The 26,754-nt window shown below is 44.7% G+C and overlaps 2 protein-coding genes across 3 annotated transcripts in view; one reads left to right on the top strand and one right to left on the bottom strand.

The window, feature by feature from the left end:
- The window catches only part of CYFIP1 (cytoplasmic FMR1 interacting protein 1), a 59,528-nt gene that overhangs the window by 3,028 nt on the left and 29,746 nt on the right, over window positions 1-26,754 (bottom strand). For both annotated transcript variants that reach the window (XM_065741229.1, XM_065741228.1), the window contains exons 23-28: window positions 22,875-22,962; window positions 12,849-12,992; window positions 11,001-11,091; window positions 3,008-3,138; window positions 1,048-1,120; window positions 308-402 (exon numbers count right to left, since the gene is read on the bottom strand). In XM_065741229.1, coding sequence (XP_065597301.1) covers window positions 308-402; window positions 1,048-1,120; window positions 3,008-3,138; window positions 11,001-11,091; window positions 12,849-12,992; window positions 22,875-22,962 — 622 coding nt within the window. The remainder of the gene's footprint in view (window positions 1-307; window positions 403-1,047; window positions 1,121-3,007; window positions 3,139-11,000; window positions 11,092-12,848; window positions 12,993-22,874; window positions 22,963-26,754) is intronic.
- LOC136053182 (fibronectin type III domain-containing protein 9-like) lies at window positions 14,959-18,612 on the top strand. Its single transcript, XM_065743880.1, has 2 exons — window positions 14,959-15,424; window positions 17,805-18,612. The coding sequence occupies exon 2, from the start codon at window positions 17,922-17,924 to the stop codon at window positions 18,555-18,557; it is 636 nt and encodes a 211-aa protein (XP_065599952.1). The 5' UTR covers window positions 14,959-15,424; window positions 17,805-17,921; the 3' UTR covers window positions 18,558-18,612.

Consider the following 26,754-nt stretch of genomic DNA (forward strand, 5'->3'; position numbering starts at 1 on the left):
AAAACTACATACATTAAAATGGATCACACTGTGTGGAATTTGCATTAGCAGCTCACAACCTGGCCTGTACGCTGAGTGTGTATTACGTAGCAATGTACCTGTCACCTCCACCCATCTCAAATATGTGAAACTTCTGGGCTATAACAACTCTACCAAATCCACGGATCTAATACAATGCTGTTATGTGAACAAGCTGGGTGTGCACGCTGGGTTCCTGAGCCAGCTGTCTGCGTTGTGCCAAAGAACAGACTTCTGAGTGCCCAGAAATGCCCTGAACTGCCTCAGACAGAAACGAGAGCAAGATCACCTGTGGTGTTCCCAGTCTTTCAATGAGAGGGACCAAGTGTAAGGGAGCATATTTTGATTCCAGCCTCTTCATTTTAGCATCAAGCCTTTCACCCTCTGAAAGAAAAATAAAAGGAGCATCGATTCATCTGATTCATTTAATTGATAGCAGACAATTCATCTTTGCTCAGTGCAGTAGAAAGCTGAATACATCTTTATTTTATAGGCCATTTCAATTTCAAATCGTCACGTCAACCTTCAGTGTGCTTTTAGAAAAAATATGTATTTTAAATTGTAGATTGGTACGACCAAACAAAAAATGCTAAGTGTTAATAGTGGAATACGTGTAATTCATTACTAGATCCACAAGAGAAAGTAAGGCTCTATTATGCTGCTGCTAACATACTTAGCAGCAGCATAATACTCCCACTTGTACTAACCAACTAAATTGCCTGACTGTAGAAGGTGGGTTATAGCGAGGGTGGCAGTTTGTGTATAGTAAAGGCTTAAGAAAAAAGCACGTGGCATCTCCTTGCCACTGACAAGTAGGAAATGCTGTTTAGAATGGCCTAACAAAATGGTTCATTTTATGCACAGAGATGCAAGAGCCTGAAAATATTCCCCAAGACTTTCAGCTGATGGGATTTCTCTGAGCAGAACAGATCAGCTGCTCTGGCAGTGAGAAACGGAGGAGATGAGACAAAGGAACAGCCTGGAAAGAAGCAGAAAGCACTGCCCAAACTGGCTGTTTTCACTCCATACCTTTGACGTGAACTCTCGGCAGGATGTTTTGGAATGGCGCTGCATGCAACAGGTCACACACTTCTTCTAGGGACTACATAAAAGAAAGGAGGCAGTTAGGAAAAAAGAGTCCCCAAACCACACCAAATTCAAAAACTGGGTTTCCAAAAGCATGCTCATGCTGACGCAGGAACAGCAGAGGGCAGCCAGCCTCTGCTGGCAGAGCCACACACGCATCACTGCTTTGGAGCTCTTTTCACAGAAGTACTTCCAAAGATGATATGATTTCACCAGGTTACCTTGGATTGACAAAGAAATCAGCAGCTCTCCTCCCACCCTGAGCTGGCAGTTCTTAAAGGACAGGATATTTCTTTAAAAGACTAATTTAGGATGAGTAATTTCGGTGTGAAAGTGGCAGACGGATACTGAGCAGACAAACAGAAGTGTGATGGATGACTCACAGCTCAGCTATTTTTACCAGCACTGTTCCCACAACACATTATCACAGTGGGCACCTCTCCCAGCAAGGCAGGCTGAGACACCTCCGGAGAGCTGCTGTACCTCTTCAGGATGAGGGGAAGGAAGAGATGCCTCCTGCTTCTCAGTCACTGTACGTGCAGAGATGACCAGCAGATGACACACAGCTTTGCTGTGCATCTGCCTCTATTTCTGGAGCAGAGGCCCTGCCCATTTGCTGTCCTCGGTGCTAGCATTAGATGATGTTCATCAGCCATAGCCCACGTGCCCTTCCTAGCTCTAATTCCTTGATGTCAACAGCATGAAAATGGACATGTTATACAGTGAAGATTAACAAGACCCAGCCACTAGCAGAGATCCACTAAAGTTCCTAAATTTTGCATGGCATCAAAGTCTAGTGCACCCTCAGCCAATTCTCCCAGGCAGCAGTGGGGCCTTCACCTGCCTGGCCTCTCACCTTGTGCCCCGTTAAAGCCCACTCCAGGGATCCAGTTTCTCTCCACTGCGATAGTTACCCCATCACAGGATATGGTTTCACTGCCAGTCATCTGGCACTCCTGTCACTCTCTGTCCCTAGGGACAAATGATCTAACACTGAGCAGGACTCCTGAGGAACAGCATGCCTTCATTATCTCAGCTAACATTAACAGTTTTAAACACCTGAGAGGACTCCTGCGTGAGGATTTAAGCTCACGCACAGCAGGTCTCCAGCCAGCTTGCTGAGAGAGCTGATGTAGGGTCGACTGGAAGTCAGCAATGATCTCTCCTTGATGGGCAGCCCAGCCTCAGTACCTATGTGCAGAGGTGGGGAGTCTTTCCCCACCTACAAGGGGCAATACAGGTAAAGAAAGGGAAAACAACACTCTTGTTGCTTTTCAGGCTCATAAGCAATGCCCACCATTCCCTCTGTAAGCATCAAGATCAAGAAATTACACACCTGGCCATTCTGAACAGCAGACTGTTACTCCCGTGTAATACCTGCCCACAGCATGGAGGTGTCCAGCCTAAACCATGATGGCTGTGAACAGTGTGAATGACAAGCAGGAAAAGAAAATAACAGATGGGGAAAAAGCAACTGTAGCACAATGCCTAGAGCAGGAGACAGCTCTGCGTGGCTGAAGGTAGTGGCTGGCCATACGGGAAGCAGCTGAGAGGCTGATGGCATGTTTTCACAGCTTCCTTCAAGCTAAGAGAGGTGAACATCTATCAGAGCAGACAATGATGGCAGCCTTCATAACAGCATGGATATCCAGCAGGCCCACATTAACTTTGTGATGTTTCAGACAACAGTGGGAGTGAGGAGCCAGGAAGAAAGGTAACAGTAGCAGATGCACAGCCTGTTGACCCAAAGAGGCTAGAGCACAGGAATACTGTACTTGATCACAATTTACAATCAAGACTGTAATATTCGACTCTCAGGTACTGTACAATGGGAAACATCTCTCGCCAAACAAAAAATTGAGAATACACAGTGAGGTCTTAAATCAGCACAGCAAGCACCTACCAGGCTCTGCTCAATCAGCAGGCAAAACAGGACAGCATTTCCCACTTCCCGCAAATTCTGGAAACAGACAGTCTTCAGCTCTGCATACTCAACAATGTCCTTCAGCTGATGGTGAAAAAACTCCAAGATACCTGAAACCAACAGAGAAGCAAAAAAATAAAAGAAAAAAATCAATTCAGGAGCCAGAAAGAAATTTAGTGATGATCACACAGGTTCAGCTCTCCACGTATTAGCACATGAGATGTGTTTTTTTTTAATTTGTGGATGTGCTACGTAGAGGAAACTGAAAGGAGAAGTATTTAAGCATATTAACAATTAGAGGTTAAGCGTTAAGCCAGCAGTGTGTTGATTGTTTCATCGGGATAAGTCACGCACAATGAGTGCCTACATTCTCTCTCCTGGACAAAGACAATGGAGTAGGAGGTCAGAGAATGATCTCCAGAAGCAGAGAGACAGAACAGGGCTCTTGTCTGCTATTAGTCCCACTCCACCAGCTGTCCCAGTCCCCCAGATGACAGAGCCAGCAAGGAACAGAGCACTGAACAGAGCACAGGTGGTGTCAGGATAGGGCCGATAGCACCGCAGACATCCAGACATGACCTGTAATCTCACAAAAGATGGCAAGGAGCAGAAAACTGCAGTAGGACAGACAGCTTCCAGGCTTTTATAACATGTTTCAGTTAGGATTTTTCCACCTGTTTGCATAAGTCTGGCCCTTTTAAAAAGCAACTTAAGCCCTCAAGAGTGGTGACAGAGGAAAATATATCACGCAAAGCTTTTGGATTGTATGCTAGATAGAGCAGCTTCCATTACACTGAATGAGAAACACAGACAGCCTCCAACACCTTCCCCTTTGCTGCCTGGATGCGACTGGAGAGCACTTCCTAAACAGGGGACGAGCCTTCCGTATTCGCCCAGCAAGGCGACAGCCCAGGGGGAGCACATAGCACAAAATACGTGCTGGAGTGTATCTATGCCAAGGAAATCCCTCATATTCAGCAGAGGAACTTGAGAATTTACAGTGGAGGAAGGAACAGTACAGCTAACCCACGCACTTCTAACAGAAAGCCTCATGCCATTAAATTTAGCAACACAAAACATCGGGAAAGTGCACGGTAAGGGGAGCCAGAACTGGCTTTGCTACATCTCAAAGATCTGTTTGTCAACAGAAAATATGCAGTAAAGGAGGGCTTCTGCATGCATTCAGTGAAGGGAGGTCTCAGAGCCAGCTTCAGTAGCACAGGGCTGAATAGGAAAATAGAATGGAAACCCTAATGGAGGTCAGCAGTTGTTACGAATGCTTGCTGACTTTGATTCAAAGACTACACTGAAACAGAACTGAAGAGAATGTTATTAATGTTACGTGGACAGCTCTGCAGTGAAATCCAGAGAATAACTGATGTCATCTACAGCAAATATAACGAAGGAGGAGGATGGCATACAGAGAAACCAAGAGCAACACTGCGAACTATGACCAGCAATAAGGAAAGCTGTAACCTAAACTCATACAACAGACACTAAAACAAGACTGTAAGTCTGCCCAAAAGCAGCAGGAGTCAGAGAAGTGGAGGTTCATACCATGAACACCAAGGGACAGCAGGCCAGTCAGTCTCACCTCTGTGCCTAGTAAGATCATGGAGGACATCCTCCCGAAGGCCTAACAGAGGCACACGGAAAATAAAGACAACGTGACTGGTGGTAACCAACATGGCTTCACAGGTAACCAACATTGGCAAGTCACATCTGACAAACCTGGTGGCCTTCTGTGATGGAATTACAGCACCACTGGATAAGGAAGAGCAACTGATGTCATCTACCTGGATTTGTGCAAAGCGTTTGACACTATCCTGCACAAAACCCTGGTTGCCAAGTTGGAGAAGAATTGACTTGATAGATGGAGCACTTGCTGGATAATGGATTGGCTGGATGGTTGCAGTCAGAGTTACAGTCAATGGCTCAGTGTCCAAGTGGAGACTGGAAATGAGTGGCATTCCTCAGGGACTGGTGCTGGGATTGGTGTTGTTTTACATCTTTGCAGGTGAACAGACAGTGGGATCAAGCGGGCACCCTCAGCAAGATAACAGACAACACCAAGCTGAGTGGTGCAGGTAACACACTAGAGTGAAGGGATGCTATCCACAGGAACCTGTACAGGCTTGAAAGGTGAGCCCACACCAACATCATGAAGTTCAACAAGGCCAAGTGCAAGGTCTGCACTAAGCCAGGGCAATCCCAAGCACAGATACAGGGCTGCGGAGAGAATGGCTTGAGAGCAGCCCTGAAGAGAAGGGCTGAGGAGTGTCACTTAATGAAAGGTTCAGCATGAGCCAGCAGCGTGCACTTGCAGCCCAGAAGGCCAACCATATCCTGGGTTGCATCAAGAGAAGTGTGACCAGCAGCTCAAGGGAGGTGATTCTGCCCCTCTACTCTGCTCTCATGAGACCCCACCTGGAGTACTGAGTCCAGTTCTGAGGACCGTAACACAAGAAGAAAATGGAGCTGTTGGAGCAGGTCCAGGGGAGGGCCATGAAGATGAGCAGAGGGCTGGAACACTTCTCTAATGAGGAGAGGCTGAGAGAGCTGGGATTTCTCAGCCTGAAGAAGAGAAGGCTCTGAGAAGACCTCATAGCAGCTTTTCAGCACCTCAAGGGGGCCTACAAGAAAGCTGTGGAGGAACTTTTTATAAAAGCAGGTAGCAACAGGATGAAGGGAAATGGCTTTAAACTGGAAGAGGGTAGATTTAGATTAGATATTAGGAAAAAAATTATTTACTGTGAGGTTGGTGAGACACTGGAACCAGCAAGGCTGTGAATGCCCCCTCCCTGGAAGCATTCAAGGCCAGGCTGGATGGGGCTTTGATCAACCTGGTCTAGTGGGAGGTGTCCCTGCCTATAGCAGGAGGTTGGAACTAGATGGTCTTAAAAGATCTCTTCCAACCCAAACCTTTCTATGATTCATTCTATGAAAATTACATATTGTCTTCTACAACTGCTCCAAGGTACTAAGTTCCTCTCAAAGCCCTTAACAAAGACCTTTCTTTCTTCCCTGAAACTTCCCATGGCCACATGCAGACACAAAAATGCATACACCCATACAGAGACACTCATGACAAATGGGGTAATTATTTTGAGAATCTGACACTCCATATTTATTATGCAGTTGTTCCAAAAGCCACATCAACTACCTCCCTTAGATGTAGTGCTCGATTAGGGGCCAAGCAGAGGAAAGTTTACAGAGGTACACAGGCAATTTTTGATGGAACAAAAACGATGCTGGAAGCACAAAATGCTCCCCAGTGGATCTTGGAGCAGCAGCACGTTATCAAGTTTTCATTAATATTCAAGTGATGGCTCCTGATTACATCTACTTGTACTGTACAGCACACAGAAGGGCACTCCTGTGTGACTCTGTGGCATAATGAAGCCCTGGAGAAAGACTAAGTGTCTTATGAAAGTTTCATTTAACTCTGTGGGTGCAAGCTGTAAGCTACTGAGTTAGTTACCTACATGTATTTTGCAAGCAAGATGAATTGGTTTGCCCCTTCTTTCCAAGTAAGCAACTTCAGCTAAACCTCTCTACTCCTGCAGATGGGGTGACGTTAGGTGCAATAATAACTGGTCATATAATCCCAGTTTCTGATTTACACAGATATCAGCAGCCTCGCTTCTGCTGAGATCAAACAGATGTAGTAAAGCACAGGAGATTAGTAAAGGATTAGGCTCCATCTCAGCAGCACTCAAACAGCAGAGGCCGAGTTTCAGCTGTGCAGCCTGTACACTAATTAATTCAGGAAGTCAGACCAAATCAACACATAGTCAGATTTCTTCACCTCGATCTTGTCTCGTTTTCTATAAAACAATCTCAATTCACAGCTAGAGACTCAAATCAAACATGTTCCAGAGCTTGTAACAAGCCTGGTACCTCCAAGATTGGCTGTTGGCTACTTAGTACAGACCCAAGGTGCCGACCAACAGCAAAACTGATCTTGATAATAACTCTGGATCTACCCATGTTATGGCTCATTTCCTGAAGAGTGCTGACTTGACAACTGTGAGGTGAAATCTGCTCATCTGCAACAGCAAAACTGTTCCCAAGAAACAGTGTGCTATAACAAACTTTAGTTTATGTTCACTCTCCTACAGACCTTCAAGTGCTATCTATGATTATTTCTTTGGTTCAGTGGAGACATCATTAGCTTTGCATCTCAGCAGGGACATCACTCCTTTAAAAGAAAAAGGAATTCAGACCAGGGAGCCCGTACATGCTTCTTTTGCTAGAAATAAATATCCTGTTGGTCTTCATATCCATTATGTTGCTCACTGCCCTTTCAAAATCATCTAGCATTTTGTTTTATGAAAACACAAGTTACACTTTCAGAGTTTTAGTCACAGGGAACTAGGACAACCTCCATTCTCACTAAATACAGGCACCTGAAGGGCATATCCATCACCATTGCCTCTTAAAGGATTTCAGTGTCATTCCTCAGCTTTCTTTCTGTGTCCAAATCAGACAGAAGCAAACACAGTATGGAAAGCTTCAGAAAGTCTGGCTTTGCCCAGTTATCTGATGTTAGAGCTCAGAAAATGGCCTCCCTTGTTTTTCTTCAAGTCCCTCAACAGCTCTCCTGACTTCCCCCGCTTTGCACCTCCCCATGTCCCTGCATTCTTTTCCAACGGACAAGTTCCAGAAAAATCTATGAATAAATTTCCTTCATGTTCTCCTCCAAGAGAAATCAAGTCACAGCCGCCCCCCAGCAAAATCAACCTCCTCTTCCAATGATCCAAATTCAGTCAAAAACATGGAACAACTGGAAGCATCCGCAGTCCCTCTGCTCTGCCCCATGCTATGCTTCCCTCTTGCCACTACTGCTCTCTTCCAGCCAAGGCTCCCTCCAGTTCTCCTCAGATACTCCAGAAGTACAGGGGAAGACGGCTTCCTGCCGGGTTGCTGTGCTGAAGCAGAAAGGCATAGGAAGCAGCATAACTGGTGAAAGGAGAGGTGGCAGCACAGCTGGCAGCCTTGCAATGCTTTGCCTGGCTCTAGCTTTGGGGTTTTCATTTTTGAGGAAGAAACACGGAAATACTCTGCACAGTCCAAGAAATACGCAATTAGGCCACGTGCTTGGCTGAGCTCGTGGGTTTTCTTTCAAAGCTTCCCCACGTAGGGCTGTTGCAGCAGATCACGCAGTTCTAAGCCTCATCTCACAGCAGAGCTGAGCAACTCCCTTCCTCGCCACAACTAAAGGCATTTCAGAGTCACAGGACATAAAATACTTGTTTACAAAAGGAAGGAAAGCTGTATTTCAATCCTAGGAAAACACCGCAAGAAAATGGTACTTTCAAGACAAAAATTCAAGTTCCAACTTTTATAAGCTGTTATTCCTTTTAAGAGCTTCAGTGACTTCAAAGGGTCCCTTTAAAAATCCTTACGCTTAATGTATTTTTAGACAAATATTTTTTATGACTACAGGATGAGCAAGTTCCCTACTGCTGTAAGATTGTTTCTATGGAAACAAACCCATTGGTGAGCAGAGTCCTGAACAATTCTAATGCCACTGTCTGTACTCTGCTCCTTTTACCAAGAATAAATCTCTCTTCAGAAATCCACAGGTCCAGAGGGCTGATCACACCGAGCTCCCTGAACTGCAATCATTGGAGTTCAAACAAAGCTCTCCATCAAAGTCAAGCACACGAAGTAGCTGGATCCTTACTGAGCAAACTTAAATTGTGGAGAATGCACTCGGGAAGTTAATTCTAAATTGATAGATGAATGTTACATCGAGGCAGATGAGAATCTGTGTGTCTATAATCCATGAATCGGAATCATAGCTTTGGTCTTTATGTGTAGGCAGTGGCAGGTATAAAGGAGTGGTTAAGTGAGTTGTTATGGATGAAAAGCAGCGTATGACTACACTCTGTAAGATGCCAACTTACTACTACAACTACTGAACTGCAGGCTGCTCGAGGCAGATAAGGCAAGAGACAACAGCTGGATGCACTTGCCTGCACTTTCAGATTGAGCCAAGTGAACAAGGTGAACGAGTGGCAGAAACTGTACAGAGGAGGACTGAGCACACAGAAGAGAGGACAGTGTTTTTAATCAAACACAGGTTGAGCCTTTCCCTTTCACACTATGACAGTTCCTCTCAGCGTGCCAGACCGAGGCTACAATCTACAGCATGTTACCATCACCGAGAACATTTTCCCTCATCAATCAGACATGCTCCAAGGGCAGGCAGCTCACGATGGAAAGGCTCCAGAGGCAGCAGTGCAATTATTCCATGATGCTATAGTTAGATGAAAACCCCCTGAGCTTTCACACACATTTTCTGTTTAGTAGCTTCAGAAAGAACAGAGAAAAGCTGTGACTGTGCTACAAAGACTGCCTCTGCTGCTTCTTAGAAGAGACTCTGGGAGAAGTTATTAAGTGCTCTTTGTTGGAAATATTTCAGCACAGAAAAATACCCCTGTCAGGACAAAATCTGCCTGTGCACCAGCCACAGACATGCTGAGGGGCACAGAATCGAGTGGTTCTGTGAGATCCATTCCAATTCTTAACAGAATCACACAACTGTAGGGGTTGGAAGGGACCTCTAGAGATCACCGAGCCCAGCCTCACTGCCAAAGCAGCTCCCTAGCCCAGGTTGCACAGGTAGCTGTCTTCTACTGTTAACATGAAGAATTCTGACATCTCAGGACAGCAGGTGTCTAATCACAGGGGACTTCTTTTCAAGAAGTAATTATGAGGTCAAGGTTATTAGTGATCTCTAGAAAACAGGAATGTTAAGAAGGATTTTTAAAGGTTTAGGTCCTGCAGCAAGAACAGATCATCTCTGTGGAATAGCTGCACCAGTCAAGTTTTGCCTTTCTTATAGGATAGACTGCCTTTTTATCTCAGAAGAAAATTTCTCCTTGGTTCTCTAATACTTCTTTAAGTTGAGGATTTCTGGCAAGAGAACACAGGCTTCCTAACAGCACTTGCAGCACTTCAAACCTTGGTGATGCAGAATCTGTATCTGAGAATACACACTACTGTGGTCAGGTCTGAGTGGCTAAAAACCTCAGAGATTATTTTTAAGCTGCTAAGTACCATGAGTCATCCATTTCTATGCTCCAGGGAGAAAAACAGGAAGGAAACACTTACTGAGCCCTCCATTTCGCTTAACATTGGTAATGAGCATCAAGCAAGCGGTGGGAAGGAGATAAAACAGCCTTACTCCATTTGGAATGGCATTTAATAAATCTAAGCAACTCTGAAATAATAAAGATATGCTGAGGAGGTGGGTGGCACACAAAGATTAAAAGATTAATTTGTGTTAATTAGGTATCGTGGAGGAGGAATATTTTGAAGGGGGGGGGGGGGGGGGAGGAAGCTGTTCCAAAATTTCAGAGAACAATGTGATAAATACTAATTAGCCAATTATTTCCCCATAGTGGCATATAAATCTTTTCAAAGATGTTTCTTCTACTGCAGCTGTTATACTCCCCATTAAGAGGCCGAGGTGCTCCCTGCACAACCTTCTGACACAACCACTGTGGCAGAACCAGACTGCCCCTCAGCAGTAATGTTCCTTTTATCTTACATTTCACAAGGGTAAAGCAAGAGGAAATAAAGGCTTTTCTGGAGAGTCAGGATCATCTAAATGAGACATTTAAAGAGCACTGGTGCAAAGGGCTAACTTGCAGAGGGAAAGCTCAGTGTGCTTGTGAGAAAGAGCAGAATGAGAAACTACTGTGGATAACCCAACTCAAGTTAACCATGTCATAAGGCCGTTATAGACAGACCGCCTTCCTTTCATTTTCCCTAAGGACTAAAGTTGTAAAACGCCATATAATCCTTCATTAAGTATTTTCTGAAATCTCAGCCCTTAACAACAACTGCTATGAAAAAAAATGACTAAGTTCTGAGTAACAGGACAGACAGACAGAGTTGCATATGATCCAGAAGACAGTAATTAGTAATTTGTTTATAGTAACAGCAAACGGGAACTAACCTGGAGAACCATACTCATGCCTTGGCAACCTACAGATCTTAGGCATCACTTCCATCAGGGTCTTGACATACTGAAGAATTGTCCCTTGTAACTTAAGAGAAAAGAGGCACTTGTTAACGTGTCAGTGTTATTGGAGAAAGACAACAATTGTGTTCAAGCATGGATTGAATGAGATCTTGAGTTTAGCTCTGTGTCAGCCATCATCCTCAAAAAGGTCACTCTTTCAAATGAATACAGTTCCACTTTCTTTCACGTGGTATTAGCTGCTTTTTGCTACAAGAGGAGTGGCTCAAGAGCTAAAGCCAGGAAGGAAAAGAAAGGACAGGAAATCATCTTTTCTCGCAACTGGCCTCTACAGTCCAACCAACCTTTTGATTTTGGTAAACAAGTTCATCTGAATGTTTTCAAAAGCTGCAAAAGAACAATGCTCAGCATGAGGCATGTCTGTACCAGCTTAAACTGGCTATTCCAGGTACAACAGTTAAGACACAGCTCCAGTACACAGTCAGTTTACCTGCCCTCCATTAGACACCTATCTCCCAACATCAGAGCATCAACACCAGGCATCAGGACCCCTTCCCCACCCCCTGGCTTTTCAGACTTCTTTATTAATGGCTAATCGTTCCATGGCTGCCTTTAATTAACTGAGGTGATCTGCAAGGAAGTGAAAACAATCCCCCTCAAAACAAAAGACCAACACTCATATCCAAAGCATAATAATTATGTTTCCATCTTTCCCTGAAGATCACAGAATCACAGAATTGCAGGGGTTGGATGGGACCTCCAGAGATCATTGAGTCCACTTCCCCCCTTCCCCAAAACAGGCACCCTACATCAGGTTGCACAGGCAGGCATCCAGATGGGCCCACCAGATGTAGGGAGCCTGCTTTGGGATATATATATACACCATTATTTATTTACCATACATCAATACGCCGTATTATACCACAGCACTCATTCAAACAGGCTCTATCCTTTCTGGCATTTCAAAAATGTACTCAGAACACTGTTGGAATGACAATGAACAGTATGTCAACCATGTGAAGTGAGATGATAAATAGTACAGCGATGCACCTGTTACAATTGGACTACTTTGGCAGTATGCTCCTTACACAAAGAGGAGCAGGGAGGGAAAAGCCATTCCAGTAGCTTAAACTCAACAGCAACGCATTAGGACTGTACACAAAGATATTCATGAACAAACAGCCCCTCAACATCCTGTTACAAAAAAGGCCATTTCTGGCACTAGATACTCAGGCTGTATGGATATGGTCTAGGGAGCTGCTCTGTCTGGACTAGATGATCTCTAGAGCTCCCTTCCAACCCCTGCAATTCCAGGAAATAACTTCTCCAACACAGGATGGTCTGAGCACTCCTCTAAATAGGCCTGATGCTACCCACTGCTAGCTCAAGCACAGAGATTAAGCCTTCCTTGTGATTAAGGGTCATCTGTCAGTGACATTATTAATCAAAGCCCTGAAATCACAGAAGGCAGAAAGCACACTCCAGCTGCTCCAAAGCACTCAGAGTGTAAATTTACAGTACTTTTTTTTTTTTTCCAGTTGCAACCAACTCATTTGAAACATCTACACTTCTCCAGAGTCTACCCAGCACCCAGCTGCATGGATCTCCACAAACTAACGTGTCTTCCCAAGATATATCTTCTATAGCTTTCACAAGACACCAGGTATTCCCAAATACAGCTTACACTGAACTTCAGTGGGTGTAAAACTGTAGTTTAAGCTGAGATTTTAGTTTCCTTAGAAATCCTACTTCCATTTTATTTTTCTTAAGATATTTCCTACCAGAAACCTTTCAGAATAGCGATAATGAAGGACAATGGCATACCAGGCTCTTGACGACTTTCAGCAGCTCCTCCATCACCACTGCAATCCCCTGATAGCCAAGAAGCCTACAGATGACTTTAAAGTGAGGGGGGCCAACAAAATTCCTGTAGTTGCTGTAAATGCTGGAATATGCCAGATTCAGTGCCTGAAAGGAGGAAAAACAGACGTGATTAATGAAAATCTCAGCTGACTGCAATAATCTCATTTAAACAGCACTTTTTAGAGTATTTAAAACAACGTAAAATAACAGCCTTGTATCTCACTCTCTATCCAGGAAGTTAAAATAGAAAGCTTCCTTTTTGTAAGGCAGGAAATCCCTTGCTAAGCAAAAAACAACCCGTAAGCAATATTTGTTCACCAGACATCTTTCACTTGACATTTATAGTCACAAACATTGTCTCACGTATATTTCTGTTTACACAAGTAGAAAAAGATGAAAGCTACATGAATTTAAAGCACAGCTTCTATTCTTACACAGTCCATTTTATGTATAATACATCTGCAAAGAAGTGACTTCAATTTTCAGCTCACAATAGTGTTGTAAACCTCTGAGGACCTGATTACAGAAAACAGCCTTTTGCATTACTGTTCACTCCAGCTAATTAATAAGGATCTCTCTTCTGCAAACCCCCTAGCTGTACACGAGATTAAAGCAAATCCCCAAATCTGGGATGTAACCTCACAGAAATTCTTTTTGAGCTTATCAAGAAACACAGAATCAAGTTAGAAGGGACCCTTAAAGGTCACTGAGTCTAACTCCCCTGCAATAAACAGGGACACCTACAGCTGCATCAAGTTGCTCAGAGCCCCAACCAGCCTTAGCTTGAATGCCTGCAGAGATGGGACAACCACCGCCTTTCTGGGCAACCCGTGTCAGTGCCTCACCACCCTTACTATAAAAAAAACTTCTTCCTTACATCCAACCTAAATGTCTCCACTTTCGGTTTGAAACCATTTCTTCTTGTCCTATCACAACAGACCCTCCTAAAGAGTCTGCTCTTTCTCATAGCTGCCCTATAGAAACTGAAAGGCTGGGCTCTGCTCAGGGGTGCCCGGCGCCAGGACAAGGGGGCACGAACAGGAAAATTCAACTGGACATGTTATTACTGTGAGAGTGGACAAACAGAAAAGCTGTGCACCCTATGTCCTTGGAGATGTCCAGGGCCACAGCCTTGAGCAACCTGCTAGAGGCTGTCCTGATGCCCGAGCTGCCTTCTCCCACCCTGTGAAATCAGTGCTAAGGACTGAATCCTCGTGTTGCAAATCCTCAGCCACCTTTTCCGTGAATGCAACTTAAAGCAGACGCTTGGCTAATCATTAGCCTCCACACGCAACCCTCGTGCTCCTGTGGCTGGATGAGAGCTGATGAAAAGGCTCAATGCCAAACTCCCACCAACTGGACAGCACAGAGCTGCAGTCCCTCACGCACAACAAACCTATTTGTGCTGATTTCTGCTCACACTGAGAGGATCTGGGGCACCAAAGAGGGTGAGAACTGCTAAAACATTACGCATGCAGACAAACGTCCCCACACATAATCTCCAGAGGTCCCTTCCAACCCCTACAATTCTGTGATTCTCTGATATGGAACATGAGTTATCCCAAAAAGGGAGGATTTCTTCTCTTTCTCTTGATATTCTCACTTAGGTAGATCTACGTGTTAAACACGTCTGAAGTATTTCAGCCACAGCACAAAGAGTTTTCCTTCGCTGGCTGAAAGCATCCCACTGCCACAAGCCCTCTGTGCTGCAGCTTAGAAGGGAGCTCCTTCATGGCAGCAGAAATTTGTCACAGAAAGGCAAGCCCTAAAAACATGGTTTCAATATAAATGAGTAAGTCCACCAATCTAACAACACATCCTTTTCTATGTCACCTTTGCAGAGAAGCACCTGACATGGTCTACCTGTAAGCACTGGACCAGCAATACGTGAAGCAGGACCAGGGATTTAGATAACCCCATCACACAGCACAACCACTTTTGCCTCACGATGCATAAACCATAAAACACCGGGGGAAAATGCCACTAATACAGAGGGAGGGGAAAGGAGAGAGAGAGAGAGCTCACGTTTATTCAGTGATTCCTTTCTCCCTCCTGAAACTGAACAAAACAAAATGACAAAAAAAAAAAAAAAAAAGGAGTTGCTGGTTGCTGATGTCATCCAAGTGCTAACATTAATCACTCACAGCACCACCGGTACAGGAGCATATAACAGGGATGTGCAGGCAGTGTGCTGCCCAACGTGAGGCAAGCAAGGGAGGGGGGAAGGGACATCGTTTTTCTCCTCTGAGTTCTTTGAAAACCAAGGCAACAGCACCTTTAGATGAGATGTGGCCCTGCTTGAATTTAAGTAGAAGAGACATAGAAACCATGCACCAGCAGCACCGTGGGGAAAAAACGGGAGAGAGCAGTGAGAACTCAATCCTGGGAATCTGAAGGGAAGAGAAAGCAAACTGGCAACAGAGCACGAAGCAGTAACTCCTGAGGAAAGTGATGCAGAGCGTTCGGTGCCTGTTCATTCATCTCCACGGCATCACTACCTGACCACCCTGTTCTGACATTTCTGCCACGACGTGATGGTAAGTACAGGCTTCACAAAACACCAGATGTGTTTTCCAAACACTTAACTTGCTCCTAATTATGCATCTTGTGACAAATGATGTGTTTCAATAACCAAAAAAAGCAGTATTATTATTAATTAGTTAAGTATCAAATCATCTACTTTGAAAATGCTCTGATGAATAAATGTTTCTAGACAGTATTAGGAAGCATATATAATAATTGGGATTCACCAGCTAGAGAGCTGTGCAAGGAAAAGCTCTGCTCATAATGATGTTCAGAAGTTGGTTATGTGTCAAAATGTGTTAAGCTTATCTGACAGCAAACTCAGTTTCTTTATCGAGGTGCTGTACCAAAAAAAGTGCACTTCACTTGGTCAGGAAGGCAGCACCTGCCCCAGTCGGTCAAATGTGAGGTTCTGTATGACCATGAACACACAAATGCCTGCTGCACACTAAGTATGATCCGAAAACCTTGAGCAACAATGTTCATACATCAAGGACATTGTTATTAACAATGCAACGCAACTACTGAGGTCCCAATGAAATAATCACTCTTTTGCCAGCCTCCCATCTAGCATAAAGTATAATTCAAGTATCACAGAATAACCTCCAAATGTTAAGAGCAAATTTTATCAGCTTTCCTCTTCAGGAGAAATGTTGACAGTCCATTGTTCCATAGCCAGGAGACCTAACATCTTAACAGGGATCATAGAAAGGAAAATCATTCCTTGTTACAGTGAGGCCACAAACAATGAAATGTGGTATTACCAAGAGCCTCAGAACACCAGCAGTTTTTCTAATGTTAGTTCTGTTACGAGGAGGATTATTAGACGAGTGCTTGGGTTCAAGGCAGACAGATAGTGGCACTATGTACCATCACAGAATCATTAAGGCTGGAAAAGACTTCTCAGATCACCTAGTCCAACCACCAGCTCATCCCCACTGACCACATCCCTCAGTGCCACATCCACACGGTTCTTGGACACCTCCAGGGACAGTGACTGCACCCCCTCCCTGGGCAGCCTGTGCCACTGCCTCAACTGCTCTTCTGTAGAAGAAATTGTTCCTAATATGCAGACTTTGCATAGGAAAGAATATTAGCAATTTAAATAAATTTAAAAAAAGAAAAGAAAAAAGCACCACAATGACAAAAGCTGTATTTCATCAACTAATCCCAGCTGGGCATCAGGGCTAAGCACTGTGACTGATGCCACATGTGTGTGGCCAACACAGCAGCTGCCTTAGCTGCAGACAGAGAGGTGCTAACTCACCTGCAGGAAAGGAGAACATCAGGGAACGTGCAGTTAATGTAAAACACGATGGGAGACAAAAATACTGGCAGCTGATGGCTCCACACGCTGCTTTGCTTTCAGTTAGCCATGACTGGCAAAAATCAAAGACTTGTGGGTGGCCAGAGGAATTTAGCACTCAATTGCCACTCTTGCCATCCCTCATCTGCCAAGCGAGAAAATTCACTGCTCATGGAAGCAAGCTTTGAGATGACAGAAACCACCATACAAATAGAATAAAATGCCAGATACTCAAGAGAGCAAAACAAATGCTGCATTTCTTTTAACAAAAAGAAATCATCAAATTAAAAGGAAAAAAACACCAAAGAAACCCCAATGAATATAAAAGCAACCTGCCATCCCAAAACACCAAGAAAAAGCCCACAACCCAAACCCCACTTTTCTCAGCACATCACCAGGCAAGAAGTAACGGCAACAGGTAAGGAGTTAATTGGTTGCGTGGTTCATCTGGCTGTCTTCAGTCTAATGCCACAATCCAGACAGGAGGTTCAGTTTGGTTTATGGTTCAACATCACTTTTTCGTTAACTGTGTCTCTTACCTAAGATTAGGCTACATACCAAGATTTTTTTCCTAACAGCAATGCTTGATTCACTAACTAGAATACTCCAGCATTGTCTCAAAGAAGAGATGTATTAATGCATCTGTTTAAATTTTTGATCATTCCCTTTTTCCCTGTTGGACAGCTGCACCTTCCACAACCGTAAGGGATGTTTCCCATTTTGAGGAGTTTTTCTTTCACCTGAATGCAAAGTCCTCTTGCCAAAATACCCACAGGCTTTATTCTAGGGACAGTATCACGTTTATGCACGCAGAAGCAAGGAGGCAAATTCTGAAGGGGATATTAAGGGCCAACACCCCTTGGCTCCATGTTATTAGGGCACGGTAGTATGAAAATCCCTTTGGGAGAAAGCGGTTCCCTGAAGCCAAACCCAGCAAGGTGCACCATCTCATGGAGACACGATACAGCTGGTCACCTGGACAGGCTGGATTAATACAGGCCCATGTGCAGCCTTTAACCTGGCAAAGGACTATGTAGTTTAAAGCTAAGAGCACTGTATCCCTCACTAATTCCTCCTTTGAATTACAGAGTGCTACAACCCATGCAGCATCCGCCGTGCCGCAGCGGGACCCCGGGAAGCAATAATTCCCCCTTCCCAAAGGGGGATCACTGCTGGGAAAGCCAATACATCACAGCAGCACCACAATGGGAATAACTGTCCAGAACATCACAGGAAACACAGCGATGGTGATTTGGCCCAGGATGGCCAGCTGTGCCGACAGCTTTTACAGCATCATGTACCACCCCAACTGGAACAGTGCGCTGTCCAGCTACTCCAGGAAGAGCTTCCAGAAGGAGGAGAGGGTGCCTGCCAGCCGCTCCTCATTTGTGGTGGAAAACCTCACCCCGCTGACCACGTACCTCCTGTGTGTCACTTGCCAGTCTGCCAACCCCTCCAGTGACCAGTGCCAGGTGTTCAACACGCTGGAACAAGACCTGGCATCGGCTGGCACCACCAAGAAGGAGCTGGCGCTGGGCATCTGGCTGGCTAGCAGCCTCCTGCTACTCATCATCGCCGCGATCCTCCTCTACGGCTGCCTGCACCTGCTGTGTCGCACGAGGCGGGAGCAGCGGGAGGCACAGCCCAAAGGCCTGGCACGTGACTTTGAGGAGCCCAGCGGGCACAGCCACGGGCTGCAGGGCAGCGAGGAGAGGCAGCAGGATGGCATCCAGCTGGCCACCATCATTGAGAATCCCGCAGTCTGCAGGCAGCCTGGCCAGCTGGTCTCCAGCAGCCAGGAACGAGTGCCAGCAGCAGGACAGTGCCCCGCTGTCAGTTAGGAACCTTACGTCACGGCACAGCAGTACTCCATTCTGTGCCTGCTGCCTCTGTGGCCCTTTCCAATGCCCTTCACAGCCATGGGCAAAGGTCTGGTTCCCAGAAGTTTGCAAGTTAAAGTAAGAAGCATGGAGCAAGCCACAAGTTTGCATTTTGGCGAGGGATTTGGCTGTTTTCCTTTCATCTAAATGATCAAAGAGACATAAAAACAAATATAAACAGGGTATCCTTTTATCTTTTGGAAATCTCCACTCAGTCAAACACATGATACGGCACCTCTGCAAGGATGCTTCCTCACAACATGAGATGCCTCAGGCTACCTTACGTGGTACTCTCTGGCTCCACTGGAGGCAATGCGGTTCGGAGAAGCAGCTCCTGGTCCTTCCTCCTCCTCTGTCCTTCAGTTTTGATGACAGAACTCATCCAGCAGCTGCCAGTTTCCATCCAACCATACCCTTAAGTTTTGTATGGCCAAGGGGCAAGGAAGTAAAAACATGCCAAAATGCACTTCCTGTTTGTAACAAGCAAATCTGCTCATCATCTCACTCTGCCTCAGACTTCACGGCAAAGCATCAAGCGAAGTCCTCAGACAGAAACCTGCTCACCTTTGCAAAATGATGCACCTTGTCTTGCTTGTATGTGTAAGTCACCCCGTTTTAAATCTCCCTACATTCCCTAAACATGTAGTGAATTTTCTCAGTGTTGTGTAACATGGCATTTCTAAAACAAGGATGCACCCACCGTGCCTGCAGCTGCGTGGCACGGACATCCACCCACAGCCTGCCACACTGACACAGCTCTGCCAGGCCAACACGTGTCCCAGCAGGCAGCAGGGCTCAGCAGCTGCTCTGCTTTGGCCACATCTCCCACAGCTTGTGAAAGACCACAACCCTCACCTTGCAGGAAACAGCTGAGCGCATCTAAGTGCGATACTTGTTTACTTTTTTCTCTTAGGACAGGTAAAATATTGCAGAAAGGTGTGCCAAGTAAAGGGAGGGTACTGCTTTTAAGAAACACCTCTTTGCTGCGTTCAGTTGGCTACAACGTGCTCCCCATCCCTGCACAGCACTCCCTCCAGCTGACAAGTGTTTGTCTGACACCAATCTTAAATAAACTGTGAAGATGACAGCACTTCTCTGTTGTTTCAAGTCAGGGTGAATCCTGAAATGCACTGATAAACTCTTCAGAGCGTGAGGGAAACGCTACAGGTCTGCTTCCAAAATGGGTAAAGGTGGGGAGCAAAGATTTTAATTAACAGTTCAGCTGCTAACAAGATGCAACACAATGCAAACCGGTGTCTATTTGCTCACTGGTACAGACAGAAACCATGATCTTTGTACTAAAAAGTATTTCCCAAAGGGCTGAGGTTTTTTTCCACTAAATAAGTAAGTCAGCGCATACAAAACACAGAAGACATACAAGCATGAAGAAGTTCAGCAAGTGGTGTTTAAGGCAGAATGCTGACTATTAAATTCTGCTCTACTGAACCAGGCACTTCATAAATAATCAGGTACTCTTGTCAACCATGTCCTGTGGGCACTGCAAGCACAGCGCTGACAGCAAGGCAAGGGAAGCGACAGTCCCACAGAAAGGACATCAAACTGTTAAAGAGTGTCCTAAGGAGGGCTGCAAAGATGGTGAAGGGTTTGGAGGACAGGATGTGTGCAGAGCAGCTGAAGCCCTGTGGTGTGCCCAGCGCAGAGCAGAGGAGCTGAGGCCTGATGGCTGCAGCTCTCCCAGGGAGCGGAGGGGCAGCGCTGAGCTCTGCTCTGTGACAGCGACAGGGCCCGAGGGAACGGCATGGAGCTGTCAGGGCAGGGGCAGCTGGGGTACGGACAGTGCTGCACCACAGGGTGCGTGGGCACGGCCCTGAGTGCTGGACTTCAAGGAGCGTTTAGACAATGCTCTCAGACACAGGCTGTATTTCTGGATGGCCCTATGTGGAGCCAGAGCCTGGACTCGATGATCGTTGTGTGCCCCTTCCACCTTGGGATGCTCTGCAATTCTACAATTCATTCACATGTAATATGCTAGTTCCGAATGCCCAGAAGAGCCTTATTTCTTACACCTGGATTACCATTTCATGCATCCAGCCAACACTGCCAAATCTCAGTGTGCTGACAGCCATTTTGCTAATCCCATATGCATTGCAATGGTGCAAAGGGATTACAATGTCCACATGCAAGGAGCTTTCTAAATACTGCTCACTTACACGGCTCATAACTCCTTCCTGTCTCCAGCTCTGTTTCCAGCTCAGCCAGAACTACATTATACCCATGGTCCTCTGTTTTGGTAGCAAAGATACTGCTCAGAAAACTTTGGATGCAGTAGAGAATGTGGACACAATTGTCTATACCGAACACAAATATACATTAACATAGACTGAACAATTTGACCCACGAATAAATGCATGAGAATAAATGAACCCCTTCAATCAAAACTAAAAATACGTTTAGTGATTCCTAAGCAAGCACCGTGCTTATGCAAAAATACTTTACAGCAAATGTTTAACTTATGTATGTATGGGATTGTACTAGTATCTGCGTGCACAGGAAGCCACCATGCCTCTGTCCTGATCTAAATAAACACCAACCATTGCTTAAAACCAACCAAACAAAAAATCCAATGAGGAGAAAAAGAAAAAAAGAAAGAAAAACACATATTCCTTGCATATCTAATCAATACAAAGTGCTTACCTGAACATGCCGAGTAGTTCAAGAACTCAGAAAGACAATAAAAACAAACATGTGGCTATTCCCTATTGCTCTATTACCAGTCACGCAACAACTGTACAGTGTAACAGCTAGAGGACTCACACCTGTCACAGAGTGCATCCACTGACTGTACAGTACTCAGAGAAATACCTCACAGCAATACCACACTACAATTTGAAGCACCAGCTGTTACTTGCTATATACAAATTTCCCTCTTACAGCTCCATTCTGATATTCTCAATTCCAGAATGCACCATATTAAAAAATAAACAATACACTTTAAAAAATACACTGTAAAAATTCAGAATTACATTGAGTAAGGAATCTTTGCTAATAATTACTATTGCATCTAGTTACAAAATTTGCTCCAGAAACACATCTAAGTTCACAGCAGTAGAGAAAAATAATCAGATATCTACAAATGTATGGCTCTCAGAGCAAAGACTACTAAACTCATTTTAATAACGTAACCTGACTGATAGAAAAGGTTCCCTGGTAAATCCTCCTCACCCACCCAACTGTATCATCATTTAGATAAATTACGTTAGCAATCTGCACTAAATTCAGTGAGCTTGTTGCTCTTTACACAGCATCTGGTGAATTCCTAAAATGGCAAAGAACACAATAACTCTAACGTCAGAGAATCCCGTGCTCCTATAGTTTACCATTACCAGTTGGAGAACAATTACATAACAATGCTTTTCAGAGGACCACGTGATCACTGTCCAACTCTTTTGTATGTTTTATATGTTAAAGCATGAACATTTAACAAGAGCAGCACATCCATTATGACTAAGACACGTGGCTGTGCAGAGCACACAACTACAAATCACTCGGGCTTCTGTGGAAACCTTGCACAAACCTGCAAAGCACCATGAGGCTGACAGAGGATCTGACCAGAACACCAAGCTCATCACAAAGACTGCTACATCCCTGGGGTGAAGTTGACAAAGAAATGCTACATTTTCTCTAAAATAATTTAAGCTGTTTTGTATCTGATAGCTTAGGACAGTCAGGGTCTAGATCCACCGAATCACAGAATTGTAGAGGTTGGAAGGGACCTCTAGAGATCGAATCCAACCCCCTGCCAAAGCAGCTCCCTAGCCCAGGTTGCACAGGTAGGCGTCCAGGTGGGTCTTAAACATCTCCAGAGAAGGAGACCCTACCACCTCTCTGTGCAGCTGTGCCACTGCTCTGTCACCCTTACATCCTGCTATGTCAGACAATAACTGAAGCTGTTTTTCCCATCTGCTCCTTCCTCTCCTGCTACAACATTCAGCAGCGTAACAAGGAAGTGGCTGCACTCATCCTCCCTTCCCCAGCCCTTCAACCACTACAAGAAACTGCAGTGCAAGGTGGTTGAGAGGAGGAGCAAACACAAACAATCAGGCTAATCACTTGCACTTGGACTGAAGTATACTGTGAGCTTCATGGGAAAGTCTAAAAACAAAGCATACACAGAATTTAACACAGCCACAGAATGCATCCAAATCCATTTCTAGTAATTTCCATATTCATAAAACATATGAATATTTTGGTAACTTTCACGTGAAACAATACCCTCAAATACTGGCAAACCAAAACATAAAGGGAATAAACTCCAACCTTTGATCCATAGAGGTACTGGGGCTGAGCATTGGGCTGCTTATCTCTCTGGAACTCCTGAGAAAATGGTAGCACGGTCCGAACAAATCTACAAAAACAAAACAAAGACATAACTGTTAATACTTTGGTTATCAGGTGCGTGTCTAATGCACCTTATCCTGTACACTACTGTTGTCTATGTATAGCATCAAAGCCAGACCGGCAGCCTTTCAGACCTGAGGATGGGGAAGCACAGAGCTTGCAACACCCAAACACAACGAAAACTCAGTGGCCAAACAAGCGGCCTGAATGCTTCATCATACTTTACTGATGTTCTGATACGTACGTAGCAACACAAACCATGCCAAACAAACACTGTTACTGCTGTACATCATCGAAGGGGAAAAGATACCCCAGGATATGGAATTCTGCAAAAGACATAAGCAAGCAGTCCACTCTGAACCGAGGGCTCCAAGAGCCTGAGAATCTGCAAGTTGGAATCGTCTGCTGAGCCCTCTGATAGTGCTGAAACCATGGAATTAATGTTACAGCAGTACAGTTTTAGTAGAGGAAAAAGTTAGCCAACATCTACTACAACTCTAATTCCGCTCTACATTTAAATGAAGTAAAATGAGGGATGGGGTGGGGGTGCTTATGGGTAAATGGCACAAAGATGCGCAGGCATAGGGAAGCTGCAAGCAAGCCATCAATTCTGCAAACAAGAATCGTACATCAAGTGTTTGCATGGAGTCAAGCTGTTCCAGCTGAGAGTGTCTAAAACAAATTGCATTTGAGAAAAGGTTTCAGAAAGGCCAGTTTGCAGCATGCTACAGCATTAAAAAATAACACTGTACCTGGATGTGGTTTTGTTTTAAATGTGTCTGAATTGAATTAAAACACAAGATACATGATTCATTGATAATTTCCCCTTGTAAATATGTAGGTATTCTATTTATGACAATTTTGTTGCTGAAAACAGGAGCAGCTACCCTAAACAAAATCTGTTTCACCCAAACAAGTACAAATCGTGCCATGTTGTTAAAAACATTACTTCTACTACATTTTATTTCCAAGTAATCAGAATCATTCTTCTGAGAACGTATAACTTCAAATAAACCTAGCTTGAACTAGATATTAGGTGGAAACTCTTTACTCAGAGGGCAGCGAGGCCCTGGCACAGACTGCCCAGCGAAGCTGCAGTGCCTCATCCCTGGAGGTGCTCAAGGCCAGGCTGGATGGGGCCCTGGGCAGCCTGAGCTGGTGGGGGCAGCCCTGCCCACAGCATGGGACTGGGGCTGGGTGGGCTGTGAGGCCCCTTCCAACCCAAACCATTCTGTGATTTCTTCCCACAACACTAAAAGATACACATAGAAAACATTACAGTTCAGCATCACTTGCACCCTTCAATCTTTTTCAGTGAGCAGATATGTTTTCTTTTTGACATCCTGCAAGTTGCCTTCCTCCTGCTTCTCTTCCAAGAAATGCAAGTACCACTCTCGAGGATTGAGGAAGGAACTCTAAATACCAATGATAAAGAGCAAGGCAGATTTTACTTTCCCTTCAGTGCTGCTGGCTGCAGGTTTTGGCACATTACAGGATCATCAGTTCCTTTCATTTTTAATCACTGCTGATGACCTCAGTAATTTATCCATTTTAATCAACACAGGTTATAAGCAGCCAAAGTAGATTAAGTGGATGAAAATCCCACTAGCTTAACAGAGCTTTGCAACAGTGATTGCTAAAGGATGACATGAGCCCCAAAGCAAGCATTTTCAGGATGAAATCATCTTATGTCAGTGTGTCTGTGATATCTCCCAGAAAGGAGTTCATGGTGAGCACTTTACAACCAACCGTCATCACCTATTTAAGAACATAAGGAGAAATCTGAAAAGGAGAACAGAATCACAGAACTGTAGGGGTTGGAAGGGACCTCTAGAGATCGAGTCCAACCCCCCTGCCAAAGCAGCTCCCTAGCCCAGGTTGCACAGGTAGGCCTTGAACGTCTTCCAGAGAAGGAGACTCCACCACCTCTCTGTGCAGTCTGTGCCAGTGCTCCATCACCCTCACTGTGTTTAATGAGTCTGCTTCCTTGCAACCACAGGCATCAGATCAGACAACCTGATTCATAAGCTTTCTGAGCTTCAACTCACAGTAATCCCTCCTTCCCTCCTCATAAAGTGTTCCTCTGGACTTTCCTGTCTAATGGATAGGGATCTTGTCAACCTCCGGCCTACCAGATCAAAGCACAGCCCCTACACCTCTTCTCTTCAGGAACACTAGATCCAATGTACCCTTCCTGAACACGAATGTCAAGAACGTGTGCATGAAGTTATATGGCACACCATATCTTAAAAGCATTTGTGTGACAGTGCTAATCAATCTTGACCCCTTCTCCAGGCTGCCGAAAAACGCAAAGCATGCTATGCTATTTAGCTTTAGACACTGGATTGGAACAAAGATGCTATGTTTTAATCTTCTCAAACAGCAAATGCCTGAATATCACAAAGGAAATATCAGAGTTCTTTCAAAATTCACTGGTCCTCGGTTTGATGTGGTTAAAATAATAGTTGGACTTAGCCCAAAAAGAAATTGATACAGAATTTCCGTTCCAAAATCAAGATAGCATTAAAATCCTTCAGAAGTTCAAAGGGGCATAATCTGCTTATGTGAGGAAGTACGCTTACACATACTTTCATTACCCATCAAGACTTGAAACTGCCAGCTCACACAGAGCTTGTCGCTGGTACCCATGTATCTGATGCACATAATTACTTGTGCTAAGTTCAGTACACAGACAATTCATCAATCCAAAGCTCATACTAACAGCAAGGCAGTAACAGAAATAATGGCTGTGGTTGAGAATTGTAAAAGGGCTGGAAATTACCTGTTCCCCCTACTACCAAAAACACCACTGGGCACCTTACTGTGTGTGTAACATTCATTCTCATCGTACTCCTGTTTTCCCCTGAAACCAGAGCTACTCTGTGATGAAAACAGATCTGCCTCCTTTAAGTATCTCTTGAATTAATTATCCTGAATTAACGACCCAACCAGCCTGAGGATCAGCCTAACTCAATTTATGCAGTTTTAAATAGACAAGCATCTGTCCTATTGGTACCATGGTCTTTACAGCCAAAATGAACAGAGCGTAACACACTCCAAGAGCTACTGAACATCTTGTATTAAAGCTGCCACGTGAAATATCACCCTTTCATCAAGATTTTCTTATAATATTATTCTTATGTGACTCTTAACACATCACACTGAACATTCCAGTGCTGATCTCCAGACACATCAACATGCACAGTAGCTTCCCCAGAAATACACTCAACACCGCTGTGCAGATTCGCGCAACAAAAGCTTTTTGGCTAAAACTACAACACAACCAGACAGAATCTTGGCTCTAAACCACAACAGAACCATCAACAATATGTCAGACAGAGAAAGCACTCCAAAGGAGGGTGAAAGAGGAGAACAGGCTTCTCCTCCTCTCACAGCTCAGTATTCATATTGCTTTACTGACTCTTCGCAGTGCTTCAATCTGGTAGAACAAGAAAAGCTCACCATCAGAGAAGACAAACTTTTAAATGCAGCACTAACCACCTGAGAGAAGGAAACGGCAAGAAATGCAATTCACAGCTTCTCTGAATGACCTAAAAAGACACACACTGACTGCAAGACTCCCTGGCTAATGAAGGCTCAGTAAGACAGCCACTGGACATGAAACAGCCACATGTTCCAGAAGCATGGAGGACAGCAAGGCAGACAAAACCTTATTCAGCGAGCACTGAACTCTTCCTTTTTTCTTCTTATCAACACGGAAACAAGGACTATAATTTTGCTTTCGTCACCGCACAGCAGAGGATCCTGTTTACCAAATGTCTTTCTGACATGCATGGAG

Source organism: Cyrtonyx montezumae, unplaced genomic scaffold (assembly GCF_038088225.1).
Source record: "Cyrtonyx montezumae isolate F1298 unplaced genomic scaffold, pur_monq_1.0 scaffold_3, whole genome shotgun sequence".
Classification (NCBI taxonomy): Eukaryota; Metazoa; Chordata; class Aves; order Galliformes; family Odontophoridae; genus Cyrtonyx; species Cyrtonyx montezumae.